This window comes from Amblyomma mixtum, chromosome 1, assembly GCF_055824585.1.
Source record: "Amblyomma mixtum isolate Tamu chromosome 1, ASM5582458v1, whole genome shotgun sequence".
Taxonomy (NCBI): domain Eukaryota; kingdom Metazoa; phylum Arthropoda; class Arachnida; order Ixodida; family Ixodidae; genus Amblyomma; species Amblyomma mixtum.
In genome coordinates, this window is record NC_143012.1 from 39,168,677 (window position 1) to 39,187,362 (window position 18,686).

General features: G+C 46.2%; 1 protein-coding gene across 2 annotated transcripts in view; it reads left to right on the top strand.

The window, feature by feature from the left end:
- The window catches only part of Tnpo (transportin 1), a 47,153-nt gene that overhangs the window by 24,390 nt on the left and 4,077 nt on the right, over nt 1–18,686 (top strand). The window contains exons 14-19 of one of the 2 annotated variants that reach the window (XM_089548413.1): nt 3,324–3,482; nt 8,514–8,601; nt 9,310–9,408; nt 10,226–10,321; nt 12,888–12,963; nt 18,186–18,360. In XM_089548413.1, the coding sequence (XP_089404539.1) occupies nt 3,324–3,482; nt 8,514–8,601; nt 9,310–9,408; nt 10,226–10,321; nt 12,888–12,963; nt 18,186–18,360 (693 nt within the window). The remainder of the gene's footprint in view (nt 1–3,323; nt 3,483–8,513; nt 8,602–9,309; nt 9,409–10,225; nt 10,322–12,887; nt 12,964–18,185; nt 18,361–18,686) is intronic. The other variant, XR_016283555.1, reaches the window with a different exon arrangement.

The window sequence follows — 18,686 nt, forward strand, 5'->3', positions numbered from 1 at the left end:
CAGCGAGTTTCCCACAGCAAATTTTCTTCAAAAAATACTAGCATAAAAAGTTACATAAGTGCTGAAGAAATTGTTTTACATGAAATTAAATGACATATTTAGAATCAGCACACAAAAATACATACATATTCCCTGAAGATTTCGTAACTGTGACATCATTAATAAAAATTTTTTTTTCAAGACCAGTGTCCCCCCTTAAATGAGCTGCTCAGGTTAATTGTCCTTCGAGATTTTGTGGCCCACAAGTACAGAGTAGCTGGTATGAAATCTGTGGCAGCTTGTGATTGTCATTGACTCATTTATTCTGGTGGGTTCCATCAGGTCGATCAGGTGCACTGTGGCACACCGATGACAGTGGCACAACGGCTACTCACAATGCGTAAAGGATGGGCTGTTGTCAACAGCCACGGGCACTCGTCTCGGAACCAACGGCATCGTAGTGCCCTCTCATGGATAGCACAGAAGGCGTGAAATTGATGGTGCTTTAGGTACTTAGTCGTGGATGAGAGTGCCGTAATTGTGGTGAAATCAGGTGCACGAAGCGCGCTGTCACTTGGTATTGTTAAAAATTTCGCAGGCTTTCATTTTCGCCTAGTAAAATTGGCTGCGATGAGACTACCTCATAGGAAGCACCTGGGTTTGATTATTTTCATGGCACTCCACCACTTTCCTGTTCACACCCGATGGTTTAAAGCCATATTTAAAGCCTAAATAATTGATATCAAATAATTAATAAAGTGGACTGAACAAAAGAAATACTAACCACTACTTTACTCAACTCTTAACAAGATTGGCCGCCGCGGTGGCTCAGTGGTTATGGTGCTCGGCTGCTGACCCGAAAGACGCGGGTTCGATCCCGGCCGCGGCGGCTAGAATTTCTTTGGAGGAGAAATTCTAGAGGCCCGTGTACTGTGCAATGTCAGTGCACGTTAAAGAACCCCAGGTGGTCGAAATTTCCAGAGCCCTCCACTCCGGCGTCTCTCATAAGCCTTAGTTGCTTTGGGACGTTAAGGGGGGACGCTACCTTTGAAAACCGGAAAATCGCGAAAAAGTCGATTTTTGGAAAAGTATATATTCGGTTTGTATATGTTATAAACTACCTTTTCTGTAATTATCAATGCCTAATTCGCTGTAAAAATATGGAAAATTAGAAATATAACAAGCCACGGCGGCCCCTGAGCCGCGAGCAAGCGCCGAAAATGCCCCAACTTCGCACGCGCGCCATTTCTCCCAAGCTGAACCGAGCGCCGCCATTTTGGTCTTGTTTTGTTCGTGAATTCTTGCGCTTTTCTTTGCTCCTTCCGGCGGCGACGGCGGCAGCGTGCTCGAGGCGTGGCTAGCTTTTGATTGGGGGCCTCGCGGCTGCTTTCGAGTTTCCCGCGTCCAAAATCCGAGGCTACGATTGGACCAAGCGCGCGCTCCTCGAGAACGTGGGGGAACGGGCGGCTGCTATTGGCTGCTGCGCGTGCTGACGCGATGGTCTCCGCCGGCTGCTCCCTGCGCGTCGTCTGCTCCGGCTGCTCGCTCTCCTTTGTGCGGTGTGTTCACCTTTCGCCAGTTTTGCGATCGCCGTCTTTACAGTCTGTCGCCGTGCCCTTTGAACAGTGTCGTGTAGCTTGTTGATCGTTGCGCGGTCGGTCACGATGCCTACAACGAAATTCAAGACGCGACACGCGTTCGGTGCGCGGACGCATTCTATGAGGTCCATCCGCATGGCGAAGTGCGCTGCCGATGACTGCATTGACGCGTCCAGCGTCCTAGATATGTGCGAGTCGGTCAGCGGCGGAGAAAGATGCCCTGCGCATGGGCAAGGCTGAGGAACAGAATGAAGTGACAACTCAGAGGCGGCAAAAAAAAGAAAGCACGGAGACAGCTCCAGCTATTCAGCGGGATCGTTTTAGACCTGGAAATGTCTTAACTTTTGAGGGTCATTTTCTCTGAATTTTTTATTTTTTTCCTTGTATGGCTGCTCACCCGAGCATATCTCAGAAACCACTCATCGGATTTCTGTGTGGTCCTTTTACCGTATACATAAATAAATTTTGGGGGGCAAGAAAAGCCAATTTATTGAACATATTGTGTTTGGAATTGTTGATAAATAAAATTTGGTTAATTAGTGCACGTCTAAGTAGTAATTAAATTCTGTGATCTGCTAAAATTTTTTACCAAAGAATTTTCGAAGGGCCTTGTTGCCTGAGGTGCCTATCCAGGAATTATCATAAATTAACTTCATAGTGCCAACACATTCTGCATATTCTCCTGGCCTGTCCCAAAGAACCCTTGTAAACCACCTCAATATACTCCTGTAACTTCAGAACCAGAGGGCACAACTCTGTGAAACTTAGTAATTCTTCAGGTGTTTATGCTGTGAGCCTACCCTGAAAATTTCACCTAGATATCTCAAGAAACAAAAAAGTTGGTGTTCTCTCAATCTTCTAAGGCCATTTTCTCAGAATCAACATTTTGCCTGGTGTGGCTGCTAGGGAAAGCCATATCTTGGGAACCACTTATCAGAATTTGATGGGGTTTCTTTTGCACCATACCTGAATAAATTTCTGAGGGCAAGACAAGCCCATTTTTTTAAGATATTGTCTCTGGAATTTGTAATAAACAATTAAAATTTGGTTAATGACGGTCTAATAAGTAACACTAAATTCAGGGCTGTGCTAAAATTTTTCAGCAAAGAAATTTACAAAAAGGGCCTTGTCTTGCCCTGGGGTACCTATCCAGGAATGACTATGCTGAATTTCAAAGTGCCAGCACATTTTGCAGATTCTCCAGACATGTCCCAAGGAACCCATGTAAACTACCTTGATATACTCCTATAACTTGAGAACCAGAGGGCACAGCTCCATGAAACTTGGTAGTTCTTCAAATGTTTGTGCTACAAGCTTACCCTGAAAATTTCATCCAGATATCTCAAGAAATAAAAAAGTTGATGCCCAAGGGTAGCCTCCCCCCTTAAACGCCATAAACCAACCAAACCATCTTAACAAGATTGACTTGATTTCAGTAAGAACGATTTAGCTTTTGTTTAGTTTTTAATCTTGTTCTATTTTAGCTGGGACAACCTGTATGTTACTGTTGCATTGTGTACGGAATTTTGAGTGAAAAGTTGGTAATCGTGGGCGGGGATGGTAGAAAGAAGGGGATCTGAGTTTCTTGATGTGCGTGGAATGAGAGAATGACACACGGAGGAAGGTGGAACAAGCAGCTCACTGCTTAGCTTATCTGGGGGTGATAATTTTGTGAAAGAGACATAGCTGTGCCATATTTCAGTGGAATGCATGTGTGAGCCCCCCTCCCCCTCGGTGTTTGTGCAGGCCAATGCAGCCCACCCGGACCAGTTTGAGGCCCCGGACAAGGACTTTGTGATCGTGGCGCTAGACCTGCTCAGTGGCCTGGCCGAGGGCCTCAACGGCCACATGGAGTCCCTCGTCATGTCCTCCAACATCATGCAGCTGCTCTACCAGTGCATGCAGGTGGGATGCTGCTGCTGCTGCTGCACTTTTAGAGCGCAGCTCTTAAGGGGGGACATGGGTCTTAGAACATTTTTTTTTATTCATGGACCAAATAAATGAAACTGCACAGACTTATTCAGTTTTTTCTGCTGATTTCAAATATGCAATTTGTTTATTTCTAGGCCAATTAGTTCCTGCGATATTAATATATATCATGCCATTGTCTGCTCAAACAATAGAAAAAATGGGCCACCAGAAATTTAATTTTAATATGTGGGTAGATACCACAATGTGCGAGGAATGCAACGCTGGAAGCAGTTTTCAGTTTTTTGTCCGTGCCGTCAAATGGGCTTAATAGTTAGTTTTCAAGTGAGTTAACCAGACATACAGTGCCAGAAAACACATGACACACATGAAACTAGCTTTGAGCCCATTTGTCCACACGGACAAAAAACTGAAAACTGCTTCCAGCGTTGCATTCCTCGCACATTGTGGTATCTACCCACATATTAATATTAAATTTCTGGTGGCCCATTTTTTTTCTATTGTTTGAGCAGACAATGGCATGATATATATTAATATCTCAGGAACTAATTGGCCTAGAAATAAACAAATTGCATATTTGAAATCAGCAGAAAAAACTGAATAAGTCTGTGCAGTTTCATTGCATTTGGTCCGTAAATAAAAAAAAATGATTTAAGACCCATGTCCCCCCTTAAGTGCCCATTCATGGGTTGAGCCACCATCGGCGTAACCAAGCCACACCATAAGTAAATAAAGGTAAACATTGCCGCGAGTTGGTTTCAAACCCACTGTGCCACGAACAGATGAGCTTTGCTGGCCACTGCAAGCGAGCACTAGGCTTTCGCCACAGCCTTTCACGCCTTGTTTTAAACTGCAACACACTTTCACACTGTGCCTTTCATGTCAACTTCAACCAGTACTGCTATCGGACTAATATGCACATTCTTGCGCGCTGTGCATTGCACATAGTCTTCATCAACTAATACTACTATTGAATTAATATTGTCACCAGACTTGCCAACGACTGTGTGCGCTGTGCATTGCACATAGTCTTCATCAACTAATACTACTATTGAATTAATATTGTCACCAGACTTGCCAACGACTGTGTGCGCTGTGCATTGCACATAGTCTTCATCAACTAATACTACTATTGAATTAATATTGTCACCAGACTTGCCAACGACTGTGTGCGCTGTGCATTGCACATAGTCTTCATCAACTAATACTACTATTGAATTAGTATTGTCACCAGACTTGCCAACGACTGTGTGCGCTGTGCATTCCACATAGTCTTCATCAACTAATACTACTATTGATTTAGTATTGTCACCAGACTTGCCAACGACTGTGTGCGCTGTGCATTGCACATAGTCTTCATCAACTAATACTACTATTGATTTAGTATTGTCACCAGACTTGCCAACGACTGTGTGCGCTGTGCATTGCACATAGTCTCCATCAACTAATACTACTATTGATTTAGTATTGTCACCAGACTTGCCAACGACTGTGTGCGCTGTGCATTGCACATACAGTAGAATCTCGATAAACGGAAATCGGTTAAACGGAACTACCGCTTAAACGGAACAAACGCCTCGCGATTGGTTGGTTTTGTATTAAGCCAATGTAAAAAAAATCTCGTTAAGCGGAACTCAAATTTTGCGACCACCGCGTTAACGGAACCGAAAAACTCGAAACCGCAACTAGTTGGACAAGCGCAGTGCCATCGCGGTACGCATCAATGCTCCCCTCCTCCTCCTCCCCGTGTCACCTCTCCGGTTTCCGTCTCCGGCGGTTTCCGGTTTGCTCGTACACTGCCCTCCGCATCGCTCGCTCGCGTTCACGGCGGTTGTGTTCAGTTAGGCCTAAGCCCTAGAGCTTTTGTTCGGTCCGATGGCAGCGCAAAAACGACCGCACAATGCACTTGCGTTGGAAAGGAAGATGGAGATCATCAACGACTTCGAGAGTGGTCGCTTCACGAAAACGGCGCTAGCGACGAAGTACGCCGTCCCCAAAAGCAGCCTAACAAGAATTCTTCGGGACAAGGACAAGCTGCGGGAGGCGTTCGAGACGTCACGCTTTGGTCCTCAAAGAAAACGACTGCGAGCGGCTGACCACGAAGACTTGGAGAAATGCCTGGTGCTTTGGCTGCGCAGAGCCCGCAGTGAAAACATCCCAATCAGCGGGCCACTAATTCGTGCAAAAGCGGAAGAATTTGTTCTTCACCTCGGCATCGAGGGTTTCTCGTGCAGCGAGGAGTGGCTGACCCGGTTTAAAGAGCGCAATGGACTGGTGTTTCGTGCTGTTTCAGGGGAAGCTGCCGCTGCTGACGCGACGGCATGCGGAGACTGGCGAGAAAGACGGCTGCCCGAGATTCTGGAGGAATACGATCCAGAGAACATCTACAATGTAGATGATACTGCACTCTTTTACAAGTTGCTCCCCTCAAAATCGCTATCATTTAGAGGAGAGAAATGCACCGGAGGGAAACTGAGCAAGGACAGGCTGACCGTCCTTATCGGTGCCAACATGACGGGAAGCGATAAGTTGAAGCCGCTAGTGATCGGCAAATCGAAGCATCCTCGTTGCTTCAAAAACGTCGCAACCTTGCCCGTTTCATACCAGGCCAATGGCAAGGCGTGGATGACGCAAGCCATTTTTAGTGAGTGGATTTATCGCGAGGATGCGCGCTTCTCGCAACAAGCGGAAAGTTTTGTTCCTGGTGGATAACTGCCCTGGACACGGAACTGTGCCAGGTTTGAAGTCCATACAGCTGGAATTCCTGCCAGCGAACACCACAGCACTGCTGCAGCCTATGGATCAGGGTGCGATTCAAGCGCTCAAGTCGCGCTTCCGCAAAAATCTTCTTAGGAGGATGCTCTTATGCATGGACCAGGGGAAAGAGTACAAGGTAGATGTACTGCGTGCCGTTTACCTCCTGGATGATGCTTGGCGGCAGGTTAGTGCAACCACCATTGCCAGCTGCTTCAGGCATGCGGGGTTTGCCGCAACCACAGAAAAACCCAGCACACAGAGTGAGCCTGATGATGTTCACGACGCAGCCGAGGAAGATTTGCTACTGGAGAATTGTGCTGCGATGGGCATTCAACTTGATGAATATGTCCAGATCGACAGCGATGTGGCAACGTGCCCAGAAAATACCGTGCACAGCATTATAGCTGATGTCTGCCCCCCTGATGAAAGTGAAGACGAGGAGGAAGAGCGTGAAAACGAGACCGCTGACTCTGATCCTGTGGTGACACCTGCGCAGGCGGAATCGGCAGTCCAAATGCTGAAGAGTTTCTTCCAACGAGAAGAAGGTTCGGAAGTGTTTCTGCACAGCCTGTCAAGTATGGGTGATGCCATTAACAAAAAACGGCTGCGAGAGCTCAAACAAGCAAATATAAAATCCTTTTTCACTAGCCAATAAGTGGTAATTCCCACTCTTTTGACATTTTTTTTTTAAATTTCAGTACTAGTACTACTGGAAAAAAAATTCACTGCTTATTTTTCTCTAATAAAGTTTGTTCTCATAGTGTACCGTTCTCCTTATTACCTAGATTTCGCAAATTGAGATCCGCTGAGACTGCCAACTGCGCGCGCGCGCGCCAGCCGCGTAGGGATCACGCGGAAGCGGATTGCGCAATGCTGAACCTATTCTCTCTCTAAACGAAACTCCTGATAAACGGAACATATTTTCCCGGTCCCTTGAGGTTCCGTTTAACGAGAGTCCACTGTAGTCTTCATCAACTAATACTACTATTGAATTAATATTGTCACCAGACTTGCCAACGACTGTGTGCGCTGTGCATTGCACATAGTCTTCATCAACTAATACTACTATTGATTTAGTATTGTCACCAGACTTGCCAACGACTGTGTGCGCTGTGCATTGCACATAGTCTTCATCAACTAATACTACTATTGAATTAATATTGTCACCAGACTTGCCAACGACTGTGTGCGCTGTGCATTGCACATAGTCTTCATCAACTAATACTACTATTGAATTAATATTGTCACCAGACTTGCCAACGACTGTGTGCGCTGTGCATTGCACATAGTCTTCATCAACTAATACTACTATTGAATTAATATTGTCACCAGACTTGCCAACGACTGTGTGCGCTGTGCATTGCACATAGTCTTCATCAACTAATACTACTATTGATTTAGTATTGTCACCAGACTTGCCAACGACTGTGCGCTGTGCATTGCACATAGTCTTCATCAACTAATACTACTATTGAATTAATATTGTCACCAGACTTGCCAACGACCCAGCGAAGCAAGATAATAAGCCCACGAAGACTGAGAGCACTAGGCTATCGTTGCAGCTGAGCAGGCCTTGTGTTAAACTGCGACACACTCTTGCGCTGTGCGTTGCACATAGTCTTCGTCTTCTACTAACACTGTTATCGAGCTAGTATACACATTCACGCGTGCTGTGCATTGCGCATTGTTGTCTTCATTAAATAATGGTTACGGCGCTCGGCTGCTGACCCGAAAGACACGGGTTCGATCCCGGCCGCGGCGGTTGAATTTCTTTGGAGGAGAAATTCTAGAGGCCCGTGTGCTGTGCGATGTCAGTGCTTGTTAAAGAACCCCAGGTGGTCGAAATTTCCAGAGCCCTCCACTACGGCGTCCCTCATAGCCTTAGTCGCTTTGGGACGTTAAACCCCACAAAACCAAACCAAATAATACTACTATCGAATTGATATCAATGCCAGACGTGCCACCCAGCAAAGCAAAACCTTGAGCCTACAGAACCTGAGAGACCGAGAGAGCTACGCTCAAATTTCACATTAGAAGGGATCATAATCGTCCTTAGAATTCTTTGTGTTTGTTTTACGCGCCCAGTAAAGCAAAGCAGTGAGCCTACGCAGCTTGAGACACTGACAGAGCTGTGCTCACATTTCGCATTGGGGAGAATCGTAATCTTGTTTGCAATTCATGAATGCTTCAGAGTACACTGCTGTATGGTGGCAGCCTTGTACAGTGTACTTGTTTGACTCACTTTTGCAGGACCTGATGCCTGAAGTGCGCCAGAGTTCGTTTGCCCTTCTTGGAGACCTGACCAAGGCCTGCTTCCAGCATGTGAACCCCTGCATCTGTATGTGTTGGTCATCACATCTCTACTGTAAAAGGGTTGTTCTGTTCCTGTTTTGATTCTGGGAAGGGCACTTAGCTGCTGTTGGATGTAATTTATGCATTCCTGTCGAAAGCAGTTCTGCCCTCGCGTCATGTTGCTGAGCTTGGATTGTGTCGTTTGGTCTAGTTCACAGGATTGTGCACCATTTTGTGTCTCCATTTACGAGGCATTTCGTATTGAGTCTCAAACTAGGGTGGTAACTTGGAAGTTTTGTGTTCCCCAGGATTTACTGTTGTGTGAGTTTTAGTGGGTCAGCAGATTTTTCATCTCTTTCATTTGTCTAGAGTGATGTGATCAGTGTTGGATTATGCTAGACTCTATGGCTGTACCTAACTATGCTCAGTCTGACAAAATCCCTTACTTTGCCTGCTTCATATCATGTGGTCAAGAAGTGTTAGGTTTGACTGCGTTTGCATTGTAAAATACTTTCTGTGTTGTCTCTAATGTTTTTCTTGTTGAACAATGCTATTGCATGTGCTGCACTGCATTGACTTGTTGTGGTTGATGCCATCCTAGCTATCATTCTGGTGCTCTTGGTCTGGCTTTTAACGGGATGATGCGGCCTCTTTGTTGTGTGGTGTAGATGCCCAAGGCTGCTTGTCCTTTTTTTTTTTTCTTCCTGGAGATGGTTTCTGTGTCACTTTATAATTGTGATGTTTCATATTTCAGCTGACTTTCTGCCCATTCTGGGTCAGAACCTGAACCCGGAGATAATATCTGTGTGCAATAATGCGACTTGGGCCATTGGCGAGATCTCTGTCAAGCTTGGTGAGTGCTCGTTTTTTCACATGTGGCCACCAGTGGCTTGAAGCACTTTGTGTGCCATATTGCACATTAATGTAGGGTGTCCCATTGCATGGAACAGTGTTGGGGGGGTGGACTGTGTCCATACATGCGTTTCTGCGAGAGGAATGACAATAATCACCATGTGTGTTGAGATGGCTTCATTTGTAATCTAAGCATGATTGAACTGAGTGCATTGTATTTCTCGCCTTGCAACTCTAAGGGTCTTCAGTAGAGCTGTGCGAATATTAAAATTTTCGGATATGAATCAAATGAGAATATGAAGAAAAATGGCTTCGAATATTGAATGGAATGTCTGTTCAGTACAAAAAAGGTATTTCAGAAAATAAGAAAATTTTTTTGACCCCCCCCCCCCCCCCCCCCCCCCAAAAAAAAAAAAAAATAGTGTAGTCTTTGCAACTGAAACAATCAGGAGAGAGCCCAGAAACAGTCTTGTTAGCCATTTATTTTTGCACTTGTTTCTACCTCTTGCGTTCCTTACTAGCCTCTGCTGAATTGATGCAGCCCTTGCTGTGTCATGGAAGTGTAAGGAATGAGCCAGCTTGTTTTTACAGAAGGGGAGTGCGTGATTGAAAAAAAGCAGGCAGTGCATTGGGAGTTTAGAGCTAACAAAAGACATGTCTGGGCCTATAATAGCGAGGTTTTAATACGCATTGCGCTAAGACGTTTTATTTTCAGTTACTTGCAGCTCGCAATGGAAGTGGGAGGGAGCCTGTTGTTGACCCACTGTCAAATCTGTGCCAAGAATGGCCCCCTCATTTGTTTGTGCTCCTTCTCGCAGGCAGGGACATGAAGCCGTACATCCCCATGGTGCTCACCCAGTTGGTGACCATCATCAACCGCCCCAACACGCCGAAAACATTGCTGGAGAACACCGGTACAGTCAGTGTGCCCGCGCTGTGCAGGCCGCGTCTCTGTGTGGAGTTCTTTCTCTTCTTCTGCCCGCTCTCTCTCTGTCGCTTGCATCGCTCTTGCAGGGCGGACTCTTTTAGTGGAACCTGTTCTCCTGCTACAGATTGATAACGAGAAGCATAGCTTATTCATTCAGTTCTTACTCTCATGCACAGTTCTTAACAGCTTGTGTTGCGACTGCATGCTTAGGCTCTTCTCTTTGTCAATAGCGTCGCTTGGCACCCCGTATGACCTGTGACTTTAAGAGCCGAACACTAAGCTCTTTAATGTCCTAACATGTTCTCGAGGCGTTCCGGAATATTTTCATTCCCCTTTGCACCCGACCGTAGGTTAACACAGTTGCCCTATCCACTGAAACAGTGGCTAAGTTTAATCAGTAACTGATTGCACCTATAGCGCACTGTTGATGACCAGGTAATGATTAATGGTTGAAATCTCATCTTGCTATGCCCCAGTTACTTGTGATTACTTTGACTGTTCGGAGACTAGATAATTGATATTATTCTTTTGGTGCAGGTGCATTTTTTTTTTTACTGGGTGGTAATTACGTATTACTTTAAATCTTTTAATCGTCTACCCTGCATTGTCACACAGTTCTTTACACTGTTACTTGGGGTGAAGCTCGTTGTGAAGTTACGTTAGTCATGAATTCTCTGGTGTTTATTTATTAGAAGGTTGCTCGTGCCAGAGCTCTTGTGTTCAGACTGTGATGGAGTCTTGCCTGCATGTGCCCGTCTTGACTTGCTCCGTCATCGTTATTGCCGTCCTTGTGGTGCTGTCGGCAAATTGTAGTGCACATTTCAGTAGGCAAATTGAGAACCTCATTTTTTATTTTTTTCTCGCTCTCTCTTTACCCCATTATCAATCGCTACACCGGCGAGACTTGTGCAGTCAGCGTTTACAGATGTGTGCTGTTTTTTTGCTTGATGGGGATTGCTGAAGGTGTCAAATATATTGGGGCTCCAGTAGGTACAAGTACTGTTCAGAAAATCAAATGGGGAGTTGTAGCACATCCGAAATTTCAGTATTTCAGTTCATTTCGGGGGCCTTTTAAGAGATTGTGCTTTTGGTCACCTTATATTGCCACATATAAGTTGTCCTCTGTATATATATATTGACAATCTGGCTGGGTTAGGGGGGAGGGGTTCAACCTATTTGAGGGGTAGTTCTGCCAAGCTGCAAGCAGTATGCACCAGATGCCATTGCCCGTTCCTGGCAGGATGCGTGATGTACTAGCTCTTTGTATTAGTAAGTTAATAATTTTTATGCAAATCGATCTCTCAAAAGAAAATTCAAATAGCATGCTGTTTACCTGGCTTGCACTGGCACTCTGTTCCCCTTACGAACGGTAGACAGCGTGAGAGCCAACTACAGAACCGTTGCCAGTTTGATTTCCTTCCATACATGCAAGTATGGAAGGCTGACCTCACGGTTGCATCATTATACATTTATTGCTTTGAGCTACATGCATCGCAGTGCCATCTCTCTGTGTAACAGGTTGCAGCAGTGGGTATAGGGGCGGGGAGGTTGTATGCTTTGACTTGTATATATACAACGTCAACTTTTTTGTCTAAAGAGCTCTATGCGTTGGGATATGGACTTATATTTGGAGTTGACTTATATGTGACAATATACGGTAGTTCGGCTGCGTAATTATGGTTTGACTACAAATGGTATTCGGAAAGAGGCGATCGTTGCAAATATTTCTTAATAAACAGTGCGCTTGTCTTATGACTGCCATCATAACTGTAATTAATGCTCATACGTTGTTCTTAGCCAACTGTCTTTAGTGGCATATTTGGCTAGGTGTGCACCATAGTTTCTCGTGTAAGTTATCCGTAGTCATCCAAAGCTGCACTCACCCATCAGTCACTGAGCCTGGCTCGAGCTGTGCCATCAATCCTCTGTGCCGTTTGCTACTTATCTTTGTTTGTTGCTTTACTCTTATGGTTGGGTGCGCTCTGTGTGTACACCTTGTTACGTCAACACTGTCTCTCTCTCTCTCTCTATTTCTCGTTTGTCTCTCTCTTTATCGACTTGTTTAATTAATTTAACATCGATTTTTTCCTTTGGCTTACATGCACATTTTTGGCGTGTGGACCGTTGTTTGATTGATTGAACCTGTTGCCGATGATTTTTTGCAGTGTGCTGTGTTTGTTTGTTTATGGGTTGTCTTTGCTTTTTCTTTTTTTCTCCTTTTTTTCTCCCCCCCCCCCCCCCCCCATTCCTGGACCCCCCTTCCTCCCGCCACCATCACCACCACCACTACCTTTGCAACGGCGACCCCCCCCACCCTGACCCTCCTCCTGACCGTGACCCCCTGACCCCACACCGCATCGCCTTCTCGTAACCCTGCTGTCGTCGTGCTTCTGCTGCCATCACGCCGTCACCGCTGTAACCCTGGTTTCGTTGCCTGCTCCCCAAAAACCCCACCCCCCCCTCCCCCTTTGGCTGCCTGCTCCTGCGACCCTGCTTTCCCTGCGATGCCTTCCTCCCCATGGACATCCTCCCCCTTTTCCCCAAACGTGTAGCCATTACGATCGGGCGCCTTGGTTACGTTTGCCCAGAGGAGGTGGCAACCCATGTTACAGCAGTTATACGCCCGTGGTGTGTAAACCCCTTTTTTTTATTTGTTTGTCTTACCATGTACATCTTTTCTCTCTACACCTGTCTTGTCTTTGAAACATATTGCTCTTTGTTACGCTTTCCCTTTTACTCTTCTTCTTTCTTAGTTACGTGTAATTGGTTTTTCCCTTGCGCTGTTAGTATGTGGTTTTTTGGCCTCATTTTTTTTTTTGTAGCTGTAGTCTTGGCCACATCATGTGTGTGTGCATCTTTGTCAGTCGGTTTCCTCCTTCCCTACCCAAGGCATTTCAGGCAGCACCGAATGTGCCGAGATTGTCCGTTAGTGGGCTACCTTGTGCTGGCTGGGTATTAAGGGTGTTCTTAGTGAAATTATATTTGTTCGGTCTTGTGGCTCTGCTGGCGTTCTGTTAGGCAGAAGTACTGCCGTATATACCGTATTTACCCAATTCCAACGCGCACCTTTTTTCGGGTAAAATACGTCTCAAAATCGCATGCGCGTTGGGATTCGAGTGCAAACCGAAACTGCCCCATAGCTGCCCATCGTCATCGCCATTATACGATGTGGGAGCTCAAACTGCTGGCAAAACACGGGAGCACGTTTGCTCGTCGTTTTCTGCTGCGTCGCAGAAGCCGGTTTTCAACCGGTGTGACACTTGTCATTGGTCGCGTGCTCAGTGACCACGGACCACGTTCACGGCGACGGTATCCCGTGCACTGGCGCGGGCGGATGCCTCATCACTGCCTTTGCACGATCGAGATACGCGGCTCGAAGAATATGTTGATGAAACAACGGTTGCCGGAAACGTCATTTCGGCAGTAAAGTTCCAAAAACGGATGAGAGTCCTTTCTGTTTTGCGGCCGATTCTCTGACAGAGATTACATCGTCCGCAGGCGGGGCACGCTGCGCCGCTGGCGAGGTCGTGCATCATGCCGATCTCGCAGATAACGGCGCTTCCGCGCTCATTTTTACGCTTGTTTTGGCCGTTGATAGATCTCTATCTTTCGCCGAGATGCACTGACGAAGTCATGGATGCTCCACAAGAAGCTTGAAGGATCCAAATGGTGCATCGCCGTTGCCGCAGTTACGCCTAGCAGCAGACGAACCTCCCGTCACCGGAGCTCCCCGCTTGCGCTTGGGGCGTCTTCCTTTATACTGATGCTTTGTCAGGAACTTGCGTGAACGAAAATCTCGTTTCTCAGTCACAATCCATAGCGGAGAAAGGAGAAAAATCCGGGCAGAAGCGTTGGTTCACGTCTCGGTGGCGGCAGAACGAAGAAGGAGCGTCTGCGTCCGACCGTGCGGTGGAATGCTCGTAGCCAATGGGAAGGGCTCCGATCGTACCACGTGATTTGAAGGGCCAGTCGCGACGCTCGACTCGGGCGGGAAACAATCTTTCTTTTCGTATTTTTATCAAGAATGCGCCGCTGCCGAAGTGGCTTCTGGTAGAAGATGGGTAGGCCTACTTCCCCGTGAAAATTCAAGAGCGAGCGACGCCGTGGAGCGAAATGCCGCGTTCCCGAAATTCGGTCAAATTCACACTTTTGCGAGCCACCGCGAGTGCTTTAATTGCATTTTTTACTAACTTCCCATTGATTATCGGCTTTGATATTTTTATACATGAAAGAAAAGGCTTGGAGGAGTACAAAATCGACTTAATCGAAAAAATATCGCATTTTTTTCACCCGCATCTCTCCTTAAAATATAAAAACGGTTGCAAATTATTTTCATTCGTGGAAGTCACATGCATGTTAGAAGCGGGGCTTTTAGTTTTTTTTTTTTTTTCATTACCAATATCGGGCGCGCGTTAGGAATCGGGGCTTGAATTTTTTTTTTTTTTTTTTTTGGTGCCGTAAATTTGGGTGCGCGTTGGAATCGGGGGCGCGTTGGAATTGGGTAAATACGGTAATCATGTAAGGACCCGCACTCCCAGCTTTGCAGCTGATGATTCGAAGAAAAAAAATGCCATCCAAAAGAATTTGATTCATGTGTGCGTAGTATTGCCGGTGCAGTACGCTCCACTGGGAGCTAAAACAGGATAACTGTCTGTGACACCCTCTGCGACCATAGATGCGCTGTCTCGCACGCCGGACTTCACCTGGAACTGCCAACACACTGCTTCCGCACTGCTAACTTCTCCTGTGTGCTCGGCGGATCTAGCTAGCCTCAGAGACTTGGGTAAAAAAGGAAGTATGCCCCTCGTCAAAAGTCTTCGGCCAAAGGGTTTGGTTTTCAGCACTGTATTGTGGCATTCAAGCCGCCCATCAAGCTGTAAACTTCTGAAAAAAATCCCCCTCATTGCCTTCCACGGCCCTTTGGTTTCTAAAGGTGTCCCGAGTGTTCAGTTATGCAGCTCGAAAGCAGACTGTGTGGCCCATAAACTTGTGATGAAGACTGTACTTAATGTCATCTCAGCTTGCTTGTTAAAACGGCCCGTGGCAATGATACCGGCATTTAATTTTTTTTTTTCCCGTCCCTCCCAGCTTGTGAAAGCTTCCTTTTTTTTGGGGGGGGGGGGGGGGGGGGAGAAAGTGGCGTGTCTTCTTCATTAGAACACTACCTGTGCTGGCCAGCTTCAGTCTTCTACAAATGCAACTAACCAAGCATGGCAACGCCATTGCGTTACTGTGCTAGCTGTACGGCTGTGTGCTAACTGCACCATTCACTGTGCCATTGCTTGGCACCCTCTATGCGCGCGGATGCGAACAACGCAAACACTAGTTCACATTGTTGCTCATAGAGGGCAGTACAAATCCGTAGTGCTGCAGCTGGGGCCACTACCATCTGCTCCTCGTTTGTCCTTCGTGCAAGCGTAGCTGGGGGCGGCAGAAAGTTAGATGGGCGGGTGAGATTAAGAAGTTTGCGGGGATAGTGTGGCCGCAACTGGCAAAGGACAGGGTTAATTGGAGAGAGGCCTTTGCCCTGCAGTGGGCGTAGTCAGGCTGATGATGATGATTACGCAAACTACGCCGCAGAATCATGAAATGTGCTTCTAACAGCTGTCGCTGTAAGAACAACATGCAGCCATTGCTACCACCGACCGTTTCTGCAATGAAACTGTGGTGCGTCAAGAGAGTGTTTTATCTAGATTACACCAATTTAGGAATCGATTCACTGCTATTCGCTTCCAAATGATGATGATTATTGAGCCGATTCGGTCTTGTCGTTAGTTTTAATCGAGCGCCATGTTAAAAGCCAGCTTTTTTTTTTTTAAGTTGTATGTTATTTGGTTTTTTCTTCACCAGTCATCATGCTAGCTACACACTGTAAGAGTACGAAGTGCTCTGCTTTGTTTTCCTCTGCTGTGCACTTTGCAAAATGTTCTTAGCTGTGCATGGTGATGTCATTATCCTGATGTCATTATCATTGTGGTGATGTCTGATATGTTGAGGGAGGCTGCCTGCATTGCCTCTTACGCAGTCATGGGTAAGGGGAGGAGGAACCAGACTTTTCCCTCCCTAATCACTCTCGCGCTTCATGAGCCCTTGATTTTTTTCTTTTTGTCTTTCACTGATTGATTTCTGTCTGTGCCTTGACTTCCAAATAGCCTTTTTTTTTTCTTTTCATCACCCATGCATCTGCTTCACGTGGACCGGCCTAGGTGTTAATTAAGCAGATAGTCAGCTATAGTTAGCTACTTGTGTTTGCGTGTACAGTGTATGAAGCATGCAGGGCCGCTTTGTCTTGTCCACTACCTGGTTTTCTAATGCCGGCAGGTGTAGGCGTGCAATTAAATCTTCCACTAAGGACTTTCTGACTGATACCCCACGAATGTGCAGTTGGAAGTAATCGATGGATTTATTTTTTTAACACTGCAATTTGAGTGTGTGCCTTACTTTGAAGGGGGGTGTGTGGGGGGGGGGGGGGGGGTCTGTCTGACCTAATTTATGTGGGAGTTCCGGTACATAGTTGCCTCAGGCATCTTGTGCCGGCAGGAAGGGTGATGATGTCGCTTCTTGCGTTTGCAAAGGTCTTCCTTGTCAAAAGCGAACCTTTAGTAGGCGTTGGCAGTTTGTGAGTGATCAGGTGTCCCCCACATGCCTTATCTTTTTTTAATTTTTTCTTCACATGTCCCAGCTAAAACTGCAACTAGAGCAACAAACAATAGCAGCTGTGTCTTTCGGTCACTTGTGCGGCTTAGAGTGGTAGGGTCTTTGATCTGAGACTGCCGAAGTTTTTCTTTCTGTACCTGTGCTGAGGCCAGGAAAGCAAGCAAATGTGGTGCTGTGAAAGCAAGAAGTTTTAAGTTGTGTGCTTTGGAGCAATCTAGCTCTAATGAGCTGTCCAGTGAATGGGCGAGCAAGCCAAGTCGTCACTGAAATTGCTCACATCATCTGGTGATCTTCACCATCAGTCTAACATTCCAAAGCAAGTTTTGCTTTTGGATGGCCATGGGGTCTTCTTTCGCAGACCACCACACGGCTTAACGAGGTGCAAGTGAGGCAACAAGTTTCAGATTCTAAGTCTTGTTTTCGGTGCAGACCTCGTATACTGTGGCCAGCCTAAAATTGTTCGATTTAGCTGAAGGTAGAGTTAGTTGCTGGGATTTCAACAGGAAAATAACCCTGGCTTTGAATACAGCACAGGGATTGCTGCCTTATTGCATAACCCTTGTGTTTTATGTCTTTGCAAAGCATTGTTATGCAGTAAAGTTAAGTGGCCCAGATGCGAGCCACTGTAGTTTGATGCTCGTTTGTAGTCTAACTTAGCCAGCCTACTTGTGATTCCCCTGTGTTGGGATTGTTTTCTTTAAGCAAGTTTAGCAGGATTGGTTGCTTTCACTTCAAAAAAAAACATAAGTGCCGTATGCATAATGTGCAGTTTTCTCCCGTTCCTGCCTTATTGGCAGCAGAAACGATTTCATCACCTAATTGCAGCGGTCTCGGTGTGCACTAAAGAACAGGGTGTTTTCTTATCATTTTGAGGTCTGTCACTAGTTAGCACTGCCATTATATGTTCGAACGTGACTTTTTTTTAATCTACCCATAACATAGCACTAAAGGGGATAATTCACGTCAAATTCTTGAGTGGGAGATCAGGAACCTTTTGACTGCACCCCAGCTGTGCACAGCCAAGTTATTTGAGTTAAATTTCTCTTAATAAAAGGGTCACCTTGAGCCTGACTAGCAGTGCTGTTATTATTGAAGCAGCTGTAGTTTTTTTCGTGGTGCCGTGATTCTGTCTGTATGTGGTCTACACTTCTAACGATGCTGCTCTCGTTTTTATCTGGGCTGGCGGTGCAAAGGTGTTCATCGCTGCGAAACATTAGGGACAATGAAGAGAAGGACTCTGCCTTTCGTGGCATCTGCAGCATGATCAGTGTGAACCCCGGTGGAGTTGTGCACGACTTCATTTTCTTCTGTGACGCCGTGGCGTCCTGGGTCAACCCTAAGGCAGACCTTAAGCAGACATTTCACGAGGTGAGAGCTGTTGAGCCCATGGTGTGCATGCAGAAAGTATTTAGCATTAAAGAAAGCGGATGCTGTTACCGAGAGAGACTAGGTAGTGTGAACTGAAGCTGAGTTGTCTGTAGCTTTGCCGTCACTGTAGTCCTTTTTCATATTGGAACTGCCCCACAGCGATGCCTTGGTGGTTAGAGCACTTGGCTACTGAAACCCTGTAGCTTTGCTGTCACTGTAGCCCCTTTTTGTATTGGCCCACAGCGATGCCTTGGTGGTTAGAGCACTTGGCTACTGAAACTGGAGGACTCGGGTTTAACCCCAGCCACGATGACCACTGTTACGAT